Source organism: Cervus canadensis, chromosome 11 (assembly GCF_019320065.1).
Source record: "Cervus canadensis isolate Bull #8, Minnesota chromosome 11, ASM1932006v1, whole genome shotgun sequence".
Taxonomy (NCBI): Eukaryota; Metazoa; Chordata; class Mammalia; order Artiodactyla; family Cervidae; genus Cervus; species Cervus canadensis.
In genome coordinates this window covers 57,844,592-57,857,548 of record NC_057396.1, presented here as the reverse complement: position 1 = coordinate 57,857,548, position 12,957 = coordinate 57,844,592, and the positions used below count along the sequence as shown (strand labels likewise).

Below are 12,957 nucleotides of genomic sequence, written 5' to 3'. Positions count from 1 at the left end.
CAAGGGATACATGCTGTTACTTCCCTCACCCCTCCACAGGTTCCCAGTTTGGCTGGCCTGACAAAACCTTCTCTTAATTAAACTTTGGTGTTGCCTCTGCCCGGTGGAGGAAGCAGCCCAAAGGAATGCGGTGACAAGGTGTAGATTGTCCAGAATTTGCAATCTGGTATCACACACATTAGATACTGAAAGCTTCTTACCTTCTTTCCCTTCTGCCATGAAGGTGGAATGGAAATGGTCTGTAATGTGTTTAGACCAAAGGTTCCCAGACAAAACCATTCATCTCTCGGGTCTCAAATTTCATAATTAACAATTTTACTTTAGGACTAAATGTATCCCTAATAGAATTTGGCTATTTAGGAGATTTCTGGTGATCAGTTGTTATGTTAGTTTTCTAGGAAGGAGATGAAATTGAAATATGAAATTAATGAAATAGTAAAAATAAAGGCATGTAATAAAGATGTTGAGTTGTACCATGCAGGATACTTTTGAGAAGAGTGTTATTTTAGGAAATAAATGTGACAGCTCTTCTATAATGCATTTAGAGAAGTGTTTTAAGACATGTGCAATAAACATGGTTTTAAAAGTTGTATGTGAAAAAAAGAGAATAATTTTTGATTGGTTTATATGGTGATACAGTTTTCCTTTGGGGTCTTAATGTAAATGATCCGCCATTGTTTTCCCTTATATAATAAAGGTCTGGGTTGGGGCCTTTGGGAAAAAAACTCCCTTTGACTTATACCATGACCATAAAATTTATAGAGAATGATTCCTTGAGTTGTATCTAGAGTTTATCATCCTCTTTCTTCTGCTTGTCATATCCTTGAGTATTAGACCATCCATCACCCATCACTCTTTGACTTTTCAGGCCCTCATAATCCACATGATACTTATCCTTTTGATTAAAACAAGTTAATGGCCTTTTCACGAATAATTAATCTGCTGTCTTTCTACTTTCAGCTCCAGGCTTTTAACTTTAATGTTGAGCTATCCAGCCTGTGTTGCCTTTCAAAGTTTCACTCCCTTTAGCCTCTTCCCTTCAGAGGTTTAATACCTCTTTAGAAACTTCAGTTTGCTCTACTAAGGTTTTTTAAAGGCGTCCAAATTGTTCTCACATCCTTTCTGCTGTGTGTGAGGTGAATGACATGTGGAGATCAGTGGGATGAAATAAAAATCATTTTAGACTCTTGTATTCTGTCCATTCTGGAAAATGTGGAAGCTTTCACTGTAAAGAAAAGTTAAAAGTCTATTACTTTTTGGAAAAAAAATTGCACATATATATGTTGTATAGTATGAATTTCTAACTGGATGTTTTCCTGACAGTGACAATTTATACCAGATGACCTCCCAACTTGAATGCATGACCTGGAATCAGATGAACTTAGGAGCCACATTGAAAGGGTAAGTTCTTCTCTACTGTTTGCCTGCAACAGTAACTTACACCTGTTTGAACCAAGGTCCTTATACTGTAGGAAGAGAGCACAGTTGTAGAATAGGCGTGGCTCTCTACAGAATTAAGATGCTTTCCTCCTTCTCCCAGTTGATCAGTTTTGTTCAGTATTAAATTTTTAGGAATATAGTTAGGGGATGTTTTTGTCTAGAATGAGGGGGTTGAGAATACTGGGAAAACTCCGTATGGCCTTTCCTTATTGAATGTTTTAGAGTTCCTCAAAGTTGTGTCCATTCAACCTTGTTTAATATTTATGTTTTGCTTGTGATATCACCGAGGTTAATCATTACCTCATCCTCCCAAGAAATGCTTTGAGTTTACAAAGTCCAAGATCTAAACTCGTAGCTGAAGGTGATTTGGACCATCCAAAGTCAGATGTGGGCACACCTGGTTGCCTCAGGAGGCTTTTATCACATTTGATACACAACCAGAATACAGAGAACACAGCAGTCAAGCATAGGTAGGGGCAATTCTCTGCACCTGGAAATGAAAAAAGCAAGGTGGGACTTGCTTTAAACAGTAAAAGAAGTCATTTTTAGTTTTGAATCTGAGTGGATAGGCCGTCGGATACGACAGTCATGAAGCCCTTGTGGTGTAACTGGTACTCATCTGGGTCCCCTCATCCAATCTTCCCGATGGCATTATGATGCCTCCTAGGCACTGTTATCCTGTTTTTCAAAGAAGTTCGTCAAGCTCAGACATTTAAGTAATTTCCCAAGCTCACATCATACTGTGTGTGATAGAGCTGCGATTCTAAGTCCACTTCTGATTCCAAAGCAAAGGCTCTTTCCAGTCTCCCCGTGGGGCCTTCTACTCCCCATCCCCACCATCGGCCCGAGTGGGATCAGGGACCCAGTTCAGCGCTCTTGACTAGCCGGCCCCTCGAATCCGTGTATTTCGTGGCTTCTCATTGGATTGTGGGATCTGGGCGTGCTGGAGCTGGGCACGCTCCAGTCCCCATCCCCACCTCTTCTTTTCTTCTAGAGTTGCTGCTGGGAGCTCCAGCTCAGTGAAATGGACAGAAGGGCAGAGCAAGTGAGTGGACGATGCGATGATGGCAAAGCAAACGGTGTAGGCCTTGTTGACTGGCAGCTGGGGTGATGCAGGAGTTAGGACTGATGACGGGTAATCAGGGCAGCAGCTGGTGCACAGGGATGGGAAGAAGCGATCCATTTTTTTTTTCTCTCTCTCTCTGCCTCCTCTTATTTACTGTAGATATGTATGTGGGTAAAAATGGAGGTGGTGACATTTCTCATCAGCATACCCCTGGAAAACAATTTAAGAAATGATGCCTTAGGAACCCTGCTCGTTTCCTGGCAAATGTTTCAAAAAATATTTAATTTGTGGTATTACACATATTTCTGTTACATCAGTCAAATCTTTCAGCCATACTTAACTTGCCTTTTCTCTATTTACCTTTAAATCTCTCAGGGAGAACTTAATTTTTACCCCAAATCTATGGTCAGACTTTCTGCAGAGACTTTTTAGAATTCCTAAACATCTGTGTTTTCCCCAGCCTTACAGCCTGAACCCTGGGACATTTTTGTAACTGTTTCTTTTGATTTTGTTTTCTCTGCTTAAACACCAGAATCAGCCTCCCTCTTCTGGCCCTTCTTTCTTTTGTTGGTTCTGTGCTTTTTTTTGGATCATCCTTTGGTGATCAGCAAAGTTGTTTTTCATCTTCTAAAACTATTAGAGCCTTCTTTCCATACCTAGCCCCCAATTTTTCAACTCTTTTAACCAAATCTCTACTTTCTTTCTCTAGACCCAAAGTATAAAAGCCTGCGGTTGATTGGGAATTTTTCTCTCCCCACTTCCATCCAAGGGTTGATGACAATTTCAGCATTGTATCTTTCCACCTACTTGCAACTTATGTTATCTTTCCTGGTCCCAGCCTTTCTTTCTGAATCCCTTACTTTTCTTCCTTCTCCTCTCAGAATTCAGTAACTCTCCCCAAACTACATGCCAAGAATAGAACATGATTGTGAAGCGAGGAGTATGTTTCAGTTTTTTTAAGTTCTTCATGATGGAATATAGGATTGGTTTGTTTACTTAATTACAAAATTATGTATAAAGAATCTTGGCATATATTTTAATCTGGGTCTTTCCATTGGTGAGATAATCTTGGTATCTTTTAAGATCTTCAAGCACATGGTATTAGTCACTTGCTAGGGAGTCAGAAGCTATAAGGATGTAGTGCTAAGTGCGAATAAATTTGTTTTGTTCAATCCTGTATATGAAACAAAAACTAGAAGAGTTTTCATTGATCTGTTGTTTACATTTTGGAAAAGGATTCTTGAAATTAAAACGTTCTTCTTGAATACTTTATTCAGAGAGCTGTGTGAAAAGCATCAAGTAACTCCCAGTAGATAGTCTTATTGAAGAGGACTGTAACTGTTTGGAGAACAAAAAGTTACAATTGTCTAGTTTGTTAATATCTTCTCTCACATTGGGTTTTTAATCTCTTTGGCACATACTGTAAGTCAGCTAAGTGTTTGCTTCTGTGTGGGAATTGAATATTTATCTAAAGGTGGATGTGAACCTTATTTGGCCAGATGTGAAGGGCTTTATGTACTTCTCTTTTGTTTTCACGACAATCCTGTAGTCACACACATCTTTTCAGATGAGGGCTTGAGAGGTTATGCTACCTAACCAAGTTCACTTAGCGAGTAAGTGTCAGAGCCATGTTGGAACCCACTTCTGTCTGACTGTAGGACCTGGGCTCTAGACTAGAGTTTCTTAAGCTTTTTAGACTGTGACCATGGTTAAAAATACCTTTACACTGAGACCGAATGTACACAACACACACATACACACACATTTTCACAAAACAATACAAATGCTTTACTTACTGATGTTTTCTACTTTATTGCATATCATCTTAAAAAATGCTGGTTGTGATTTTACAACTCTCTAATGTATCATGACCCACAAATTGCCTCTCTTTTAGCTCTAAAAATAGCAACTCCTCAGCTCTTTCCTTCAAGCCCATGAACAGCTGAGAACTGGATACAATTGAAACTAATATCCCAGTAGAAAGTGGTTTTCCCCAGGGGGTGCATAATCTGAGTAGCTGTCTTTATTCTCTGTACCAAATTTGTTTTCCTTTGTCATGGTATGAAAAGGCTGTTCATGGAAAATTTGGGCAAAGATACTCTGTGAAGAAAGACAAAGAGAACTAACTGTATTTTTGCATTAATCCATAACTAGTGTCTGGACACTATTTGAAATCAGTGGTGTGAAAAGTCATGGTGACATCGTAGATCTGTAACAGGAAAACTGGATGTTGAGTCATGTTTTGGGGGGGGGAATGATGTAATTTCTAAATCACTCATAAAAAAGAAGCATCATCACATTTTTATTAAAAGATTGTGTACCTGAGACTAATACCCACTAAATATTTGTTCACATCTTCTTTCCTTGAAAATCATACTTTTTTAAAAAAGAATAAGTTTGTTTCCTTGTGTCCCAAGCAAGTCCACAGAGACATCTTTCATTAGATGTTGGAGAGCAGTGTTATACTGGGTGGGGATAGAGTTTTAGGGAGAGCAAGGGCAAGATAAGAAGAAAACATGAAACATGGGTGAGGAGGGGCTTCCCTGATCTGCCTGCAGTGTGGGAGACACAGGAGATGTAAGTTGGATCCCTGGGTTGGGAAGGTCCCCTGGAGGAAGAAATAGCAACCACTCCAGTATTCTTGCCTGAAAAATCCCATGGACAGAGGAGCCTGGCAGGCGACAGTTGATGAGGTCGCAAAGAATCGGACACGACTGAACGACTAAGCACCCACACAAGGGGGAGGAAAGAATCTTGCCACTGATTTACTCCTGTCTCTCCTTCTCCCTTTAGTCATTTTCATCTCTGCATGCCCATAGGGATCAGAGCTGCTTTTATGACGTCAACTGGGAGAATGTTGTATTTCAGTTTAAGTCAAAGAGAAGATACTTTATGAGGCTACTTTCCTAACTCTGACCGCTTTCCTTACCTACAAACAATGAAGTTAGATTTTCTAAGTGGGTCATTGGGAGAAAAAATTGCAGGGAAATCTTTCTCAGCACTAGTCTACTTTTCTGAATAATTTTGTGTGTGGCACCTTGCATTGTTGTCTGCTTTGTATTTCTTTAGAAGCATTGTTTGTGTGTTCCTAATTCCTGCTGATTTCCTAACGCTGCTCCCAAGCCCAGCTCCTCTGTCAGCCTCTGTTTTGTCTCTTCTGAAGAAAATATCCTGCAAAATGGAGAAACACATCAACCTTGACCGTGGTCCAAGTTGTTAAAACAAGGAAGAAGTTATTCTCTGGGGACTTGGGTAGGGGGAGTGGGAAATTGAACACAATAGAAATGTGAAAGGAGTGCTGAGCAAAATGAATGTCCCCTTTGCTGGTCCAAGAAGTTCAGACTGTTGGGAACACACAGTATTTGACCTGTGGATGCTTGAAAGGAAAAACGAAAGATCTCAGGATGAGTGATGTATGGTGAAAACAAAGCTGCGTTTTTGGGTAGGGCCAAGGCTGTCGAATCTGGAGAGAATCCCCACTAGACATGGTCTCATCCCTGAGAACCTGTGCCAGAAGAGATAGCTGTCTTCTCTGGCTGGGAGTTCCAACACACAGCCCAGCACCTTCCCTCTCCAGCCCGTGAACAGAAGGTATCCGTCCAAGAGATTTACTTCTCGAAAATGGATAGCTTGCTTTTCAGGGGCTCCTGGAGCCTGTGATGCAAACACAAAGGTGGAGAGAAGCGGCTCTGGGAATGTCAGCATTCCTGAGGGTACTCCTCCACCTCCACTCCCAGGATAAAGCTGTTAATTTCTTCTTTTATATGGTTACATTTATGCATTTCAACTGTGCTGGACTTGGCTAGAGTCCGTTAGCTGGACTTCCCAGAACAAACCAGGGGACTCTCCTGGGTTTGCAGGATTGAGATGGGGACTGTGATTTAGTCCCATCCCTCCTGTTCCTTTTCAGCGTGGACTAGTCCAGTGGTTTCTTTGTCTTCACTTCACTTCTCTGCTGCTTCTTTCCTTCCTCTAGCTTTTCATCTTTTCCCCCTTTTCTCTTTGGGCATATATTCAATTCATGTGTACATTTATAGAACAGAAAATCCAATTTTATAGGAAAGGAGATTAACACTTCCTGCAGCAGCCCCGATGAAACTACTGTTAACATTATGTCGCATACCCTTCAGACCTTTGCCCATTTGTGTCCTTTTCTTTTTTATAACAAATGATCGGCTTTGACTTAGATCTAATTCAGCAAAGGTAGTTCTGTAGGTCATTGCAGAGTTCTGTGTTTTCAGCTTCATGAGAGTGCTCTTGAAAATATTCTCAACCTCTTAAAAATACTTCGCTTTAAAAAGTATTTTGGGCTTCATAGACTTATCGCCTCCATACTGTGTTTCTAACTATTCTATTTAAAGCAGGGAATGAATTTTATCTTGTAAACAGAAGCGTAAATGACAGATCTGTTCAGGTCAGGAGAAGAAAGAGACAGAGCGGGAATCATTCAAAAGGAAGGTGGTGATGAAGGGGGCCCAGCTGGGAATGAGGAGCATGGAGGACTCAGTGCAGGAAGAGGTTAATGAGGGTCCTAGTCTGTTGATAAAGGTGTGTATTGGAGTTTGAGAAGGTATATCAGGTGAATGGAGGATCTCTTTCATGACCTCAAGGAGTCTTTTGGACCTCTCATGTCTATGGTTCCATCATTTGAGACCCTCTGCTCTACCATTTCGGAGAAGGCAATGGCACCCCACTCCAGTACTCTTGCCTGGAAAATCCCATGGACAGAGGAGCCTGGTAGGCTGCAGTCCGTGGGGTCGCTAGAGTCGGACACGACTGAGTGACTTCACTTTCACTTTTCACTTTCACGCATTGGAGAAGGAAATGGCAACCCACTCCAGTGTTCTTGATTGGAGAATCCCAGGGAGGGAGGAGCCTGGAGGGCTGCCGTCTATGGTCGCACAGAGTCGGACACGACTGAATCGACTTAGCAGCAGCAGCGGCAGCTTTACCATTTATTCTTCTCCCTGTCATCTACCCGCCCCTATCATAATCTCTAGCTAGAAAAACATCAGTATAGAAGCTGCACTCATAAAACATCATCCAAATAAATGCAACTCTGGGATGAGGGGCTGCTGCCTATTTTAGTAGGGTTTTTTTTTCCTATTGAAAGTGAACACCTTCATTTATTCTAGTTATATTTCTAACTCTTCACTTTAAAAGCAAAGCCACAGATGTAGTGTTCTTAAGGCTAAGATAGTAACTTTATCAAAATGAAAACAGCTTTTCCCCCTTTGATTATAAAAGTAACACAGGCTTATTATATAATGAAAAAATTCAGACAGTACCAAAACATTATAAAGGAAAAAAGAAAAGTCATGTGTTATCTCACCACACAGAGATAACTAGTTTTTAAACATATTGGGGTATATTTGTATCTGCAGAGAAAAAATTCTGGAAACATTTACTGAACTATTAACTGTCATTGCCTATGAGAAGATTAGAGGGAAAGGGCAGAAGCCTGATAGAGATGAGTTTAAGAGATCCCTAGTGGCTCAGCAGGTGAAGAATCCCCTGCAATGCTGGAGATGTGAGTTTGATCCCTGGGTCGAGAAGATCCCCTGAAGAAGGAAAGGGCAATGTTCTCCAGTAGTCTTGCCTGGGAAATTCCACGGACAAAGGAGCCTGGTGGACTACTGTCCATGGGGTCGCAAAGAGGTGAACAAGACTGAGCATGCATGGACTAGCACTAGGAGGAGATATGCTGGAGACATTGTATTAAAACAACACACTTCCATGGAGTTTTGCAGCAAAAGGAAGCAAAGAAGTGGGGTTCTAGCTCAGTGGGGAGAGAGGGTCAGGAAAAGTTGGATTTTTAAAAGTTGTTTTATTTATATTTAGATGGAAGCGCTTGCCTGTTTGCTATTGAGACATGATCAAGAAGAGTGAAATTAATGATGAGAGGGGATAGAATTGCTAGAACAAGGTCCTTGAAAGAGAAGAGGCTTCATGGGCACCTAGGAGCTGAGATAGTTTATCTAGTGGTAATATCGGTTTTCAGAAGCTCTTTGGTCCTAAGGATATTAACCCTTTGCTTGTCATATATACTGCAAATGTTTCCTCTGTTTTGTATTACATTTTAACATTATTGTTTTTCTGCCAGAAATTTTTATTGTCATAGTAAAAATGATCAGCTTATGTTTCATAGTTTCAACTTTTGGCTTTTATATTATGCCTAGAAAGATTTTTCCAATTCCAAGTTTGTTTTTTTTAATTTACTTTCTATCTTTTGGTTTATTCTTTTGATTGACTTCTTAACATTTAAACATTTAATTTATTCTGAACTTACTTGACAACTGGATTCCACCTTAATTTATTTCTAAATTTATTTCTAACTAATTCTATCCCCAAACTGCTTTGAATAATCCATCCTTATTACCTTTATCAATTTTTGTCTCATTCTATGTATGTCAGATGTCCCTATTTTGAATTTCCTCCTTTTCAAGATTAATCTTAAAAAGATTCATGATCTTAATGCCTCTGTCTTCAAACATCTGTTTGAGAACGAGTGTGATTCCTTTTAACGTATTACAAGGTTTTTCTTCTGTTTCTTCACCTTGAAATACTTTATGTTACTAATGTCAGCTGAAAAAGTGAAAGTCGCTCAGTCATGTCCAGCTCTTTGCGATCCCATGAACTATACAGTCCATGGAATTCTCTAGGCCAGAATACTGGAGTGCGTAGCCTTTCCCTTCTCCAGGGGATCTTCCCAACCCAGGGATCGAACCCAGGTCTCCCACATTGCAGGTGGATTCTTTACCAGCCGAGCCACCAGGGGAGCTCAAGAATACTGGAGTGGGTAGCCTATCCCTTCTGCAGGTGAATCTTACCGACCCAGAAATCAGACCAGCGTCTCCTGCATTGCAGGCAGATTCTTTACCATCTGAGCTACCAGGGAAGCCCTAATGTCAGCAGTAAGGTGGTGCCTTTGAAAGAGATAATTATGTCCACTGGCCCTCACATGTACCAATCTCCATTTCAACTGGAGAGGCAGGAAAGGGCTTAGTCTTAAGACCCCTGAGCTTGATTCTGGGGTTTTAGGGAGGATTTTTTTTTTTTTTAGGTAGTTGAGAATACTTGAGTAAAAATTTTCAGATTTAAGAATTTAAGAGTGTATGAGCAAGCTGGGTGGGAGCCTTTGAGAACTCAGGCTGAAAAAGACCCTGCTAATTTTCTATAGACATAGAATTTGTCTGTCATGTGAATTTGGGACACCTGTTCTTAGGGTGAAACTAGCGGCAGTCTCTGGCCATAGAGCCAAAGCATTGAGAATATAGAACCCAGTGAGTTAGATGAAATTGGGATCTGATGAACTAGCACTTCAGTACCAGACACATGTAAGGGGAGATCCAGCTCTTTGTTGTATGGTCTGGTGAGGTCGTCTGTGAGAACGTGAGTTCCTATGTTTGAATGTGTTGAAGTAGGAAGCATGCCTGAAAATATTCTTCCCAGCAGTAGCAGTCAGTAAGTAGAGTGGGATTTCTTTTGAAGGGGAGCTGTATTCTCCCCAAACTGTTGTGGGAGACTAGATTTTAAATTGCTTTTAGCTGTGCTCTGAGTGTAAAATAAGAGAAAAAAAGACAGTTGGAGGAGGTTTGTATACCATGTCAAATGGTGAGGAAAGCTTGATGGTTCATAATGGCTGATTTATATAAACGTTGTTATCAGGCTATTAACCACTCAGCCTATATTCCCTAATAAATAGTGGCCAACGACTAGACTGCATCGAAGTGAAAACATGAACTGTGACTGTAAAGAAGCTCTTGAAACAGAAATCCAAACAAGTTTCAGTAGTAATAGCTAACATGGTTGGAACAAGTGGTCATTCTCCACAAGGTAATACTTTGAAGGACCTTTCTCACTGCTCACGTATAGGTATCGTGTTTTGGTATGTTTGTTGAAAAATAAATGTGATTACTTTTAGATAACTTATATTATGTATAAGCAGGAATTTTTCTATAGCAAGTGGCAGAACCCCAGTTGTAACTTGGTCTAGGTCAAAGAGGGAATTTAAATTTAGCGGCGTATTGTATTTTAAATCCTCGTGTATGGATTCAGGAGCTGAGACAGTGTCTTTAGAACACTGTTTAATTGTCCCTTGCCTCTGCTCTTTTGTGTTGGCTGTCTTCTCAGGCTCTCTTCGTTGTGACAGAAATAGCTGTTTTTGGCACCTACAGTTTCATAAGAAGACTGCCTCCCTTTTGGTTCTTCTCCACCAAAGGACTCAGGGAAGGCTCTGATTGGCCAGGATTGGGTCCTGTAGCTAGAGAATGCAGTGATCTGATTGGCCAAGCCCTAGGCATGTACTCATTCCTGGAGCCTGAGGGTGGATTCGAGAGGGGTGGCTCCCTGAATGGAGAAGAGGTCTATGTTACCAGAGGAAGGTGGGCAAAAAGATAAAAGGACGTTCGAGGGATTTGAAAAGTCAGAGTTAGTGAAAGTGGAGTGAGTCCTCTTCCCCTCCAGATATGATGTGGAGCTGGATGCTGCAGGGATGTACAAGACCTGGATAGAAAATGAGGATGGTGTCGGGATGGGGAGCCTTCTTTCTAATGCTCGTGGAAAAAGTGTTCATTAAAAAGCATAATAGTAAGAATTATTAGTATAATATAATTTTTGATGAAAAATTATATACAGATATTTTAATTACACATAAAAAATAATACATCTTTTTCTTGAGGTCTGAACTGAAATGAAACACCTGAAGGCAGGAAGAAAATAAATTGTTCAAGTAAAAATATGGCTGATTGTTTCCTGCAGACTACTGAGGAAATTTTATACTCATAAATTATCAGTTTACAGATATTAAGTTTTTTTTAACTCAGTCAAGTTTAACTTGGTTGTTTCATTTTTATATTCTGCTTTCTATGCTGGATTCGTAAAAGAAACTGCATCTTTCAGTCTTTGTTTTCAGTATGCTTGTTCTAGCTATAGGGAAATTACATTTTCATTCAGTAAAGCTTTAAACCCAAGCATTCTGGGGTGACCATGGAGGCTTCCCGGGGGACTTCTTGACCCTGAGCCTCTAGGACTGATCAGTTCAAGTCTGTCTCTGGCTGGTCTGTGTGTATGGTGAGCATTTGTGGATAAGGTTATTGTTTTGTTGAATTTTTTTGTTAATAATTGTTCCTTCTCATCTCTTTTATGCTGTAACTGCCCTCCCCACCCCCACCTCCTCTCTTTTTCTCATACTTTGATTTGTTGAAGATAGCAGGTCAATTGGTCAGTAGAATATTTCACAATCAGGTTTGGCAGATTGCTTCCTCTTAAAGTCTTTTAACTTGGGATGTCCGTGCCCTGTTTTTCCTATAAATAAGTAGTTAGATCTGGAGGCTTGATTAGATTTGGGTTCCTCTTTTTTTGGCAAGAATAATTGAGAAATGGTGGTATGTTCAGTCTCATCTCTTGTGTTTAAACTTTCAGGAAGTGAACTTTTAAAACGTGATTCCATTGCTCTTTTCCCTCCAAACTGGCACACTAGACAGGGGTGATGGTTCTCAAGGCTTGCAACAAAGAGTATTTTCTTTTTGCACTGTGTATTTTCAACACCAAAAAAAAAAAAAAACAAAAAACCAAACCAGGCATCTCAGCATCTCATATATAAGCCTAAGAAGCAAAATGGAGTGAGAAGAAGGGTTGATGAGTAAATTTCATTTTCTAGATACACCAGAGTATGAGGTTTCCCCGTGTGTTTCCCTTTAAATCTGATTAATTCTGCAGAGACAAAGGAAAAAGGTGAAGATGGGGGGTTACTCACCTGGCCAAAGATTAGAGGTGGGAGAGAGAAATCACAGGTGGAGGTTTCCCCTTTTTGAATATTCATATCAAATGCTAGTTGCCCTCAAAAGGCTCTCTCTTTTTTTTTAAACCTCTTCTGTTGATAAGGGATTTCAGGGCAGCTCTGGTTTTCCTCATCTGTAAAACCTCAATTCCTTTTTATTAATCTTCTTGTGCCTGTGAAATATCAAAATTAATCATTTCTAAAGAAGCTACTCTTTAAACATTAAGTTTTTTTTCTGGGTCGAACCTCAGTGTACAAGTTTTTTTGCAGGAAGAGGGCTCATAACTTGTGTTATATGAGGGGCATTTTTCTGTTTTTACAAACTTTCGAAGGGCACGTGATTATGTATTTTAAAGCTGTCTAGGAAAAGCAAACTTTCTCAGGATACATTTTAATGCATTTTAAAGCTGTTTAGGAAAATGTACAGTCTGTGTCACAGCCAAAAGTGGAGTCATGAGATGTATGCTTTGCTGATAAGTTCTTCTGCTTAGTTTATTTTCCCAGTTAGGTAGAAAGAAATTTTCTTGTAAAAATTTTGTTCACCGTCGACTGCTCTATTGCACACAAGCAGACCATTTCCTTCAGTGTACCTTGCCCTTTCTTATACCAACTAAATATTGTGCCTCCAAGCAGAAGCTCAGGTGTGCTAAGAGTACATATTTGAACTTGC

At 40.2% G+C, this 12,957-nt stretch overlaps 1 protein-coding gene across 8 annotated transcripts in view; it reads left to right on the top strand.

Annotated features, from left to right (window-relative positions):
* WT1 (WT1 transcription factor) overlaps nt 1–12,957 on the top strand; it is a 48,086-nt gene that overhangs the window by 15,400 nt on the left and 19,729 nt on the right. For 6 of the 8 annotated variants that reach the window (XM_043482401.1, XM_043482400.1, XM_043482405.1 and 3 more), the window contains exons 4-5: nt 1,324–1,401; nt 2,435–2,485. In XM_043482401.1, coding sequence (XP_043338336.1) covers nt 1,324–1,401; nt 2,435–2,485 — 129 coding nt within the window. The remainder of the gene's footprint in view (nt 1–1,323; nt 1,402–2,434; nt 2,486–12,957) is intronic. The other 2 variants (XM_043482403.1, XM_043482402.1) reach the window with 1 other exon arrangement.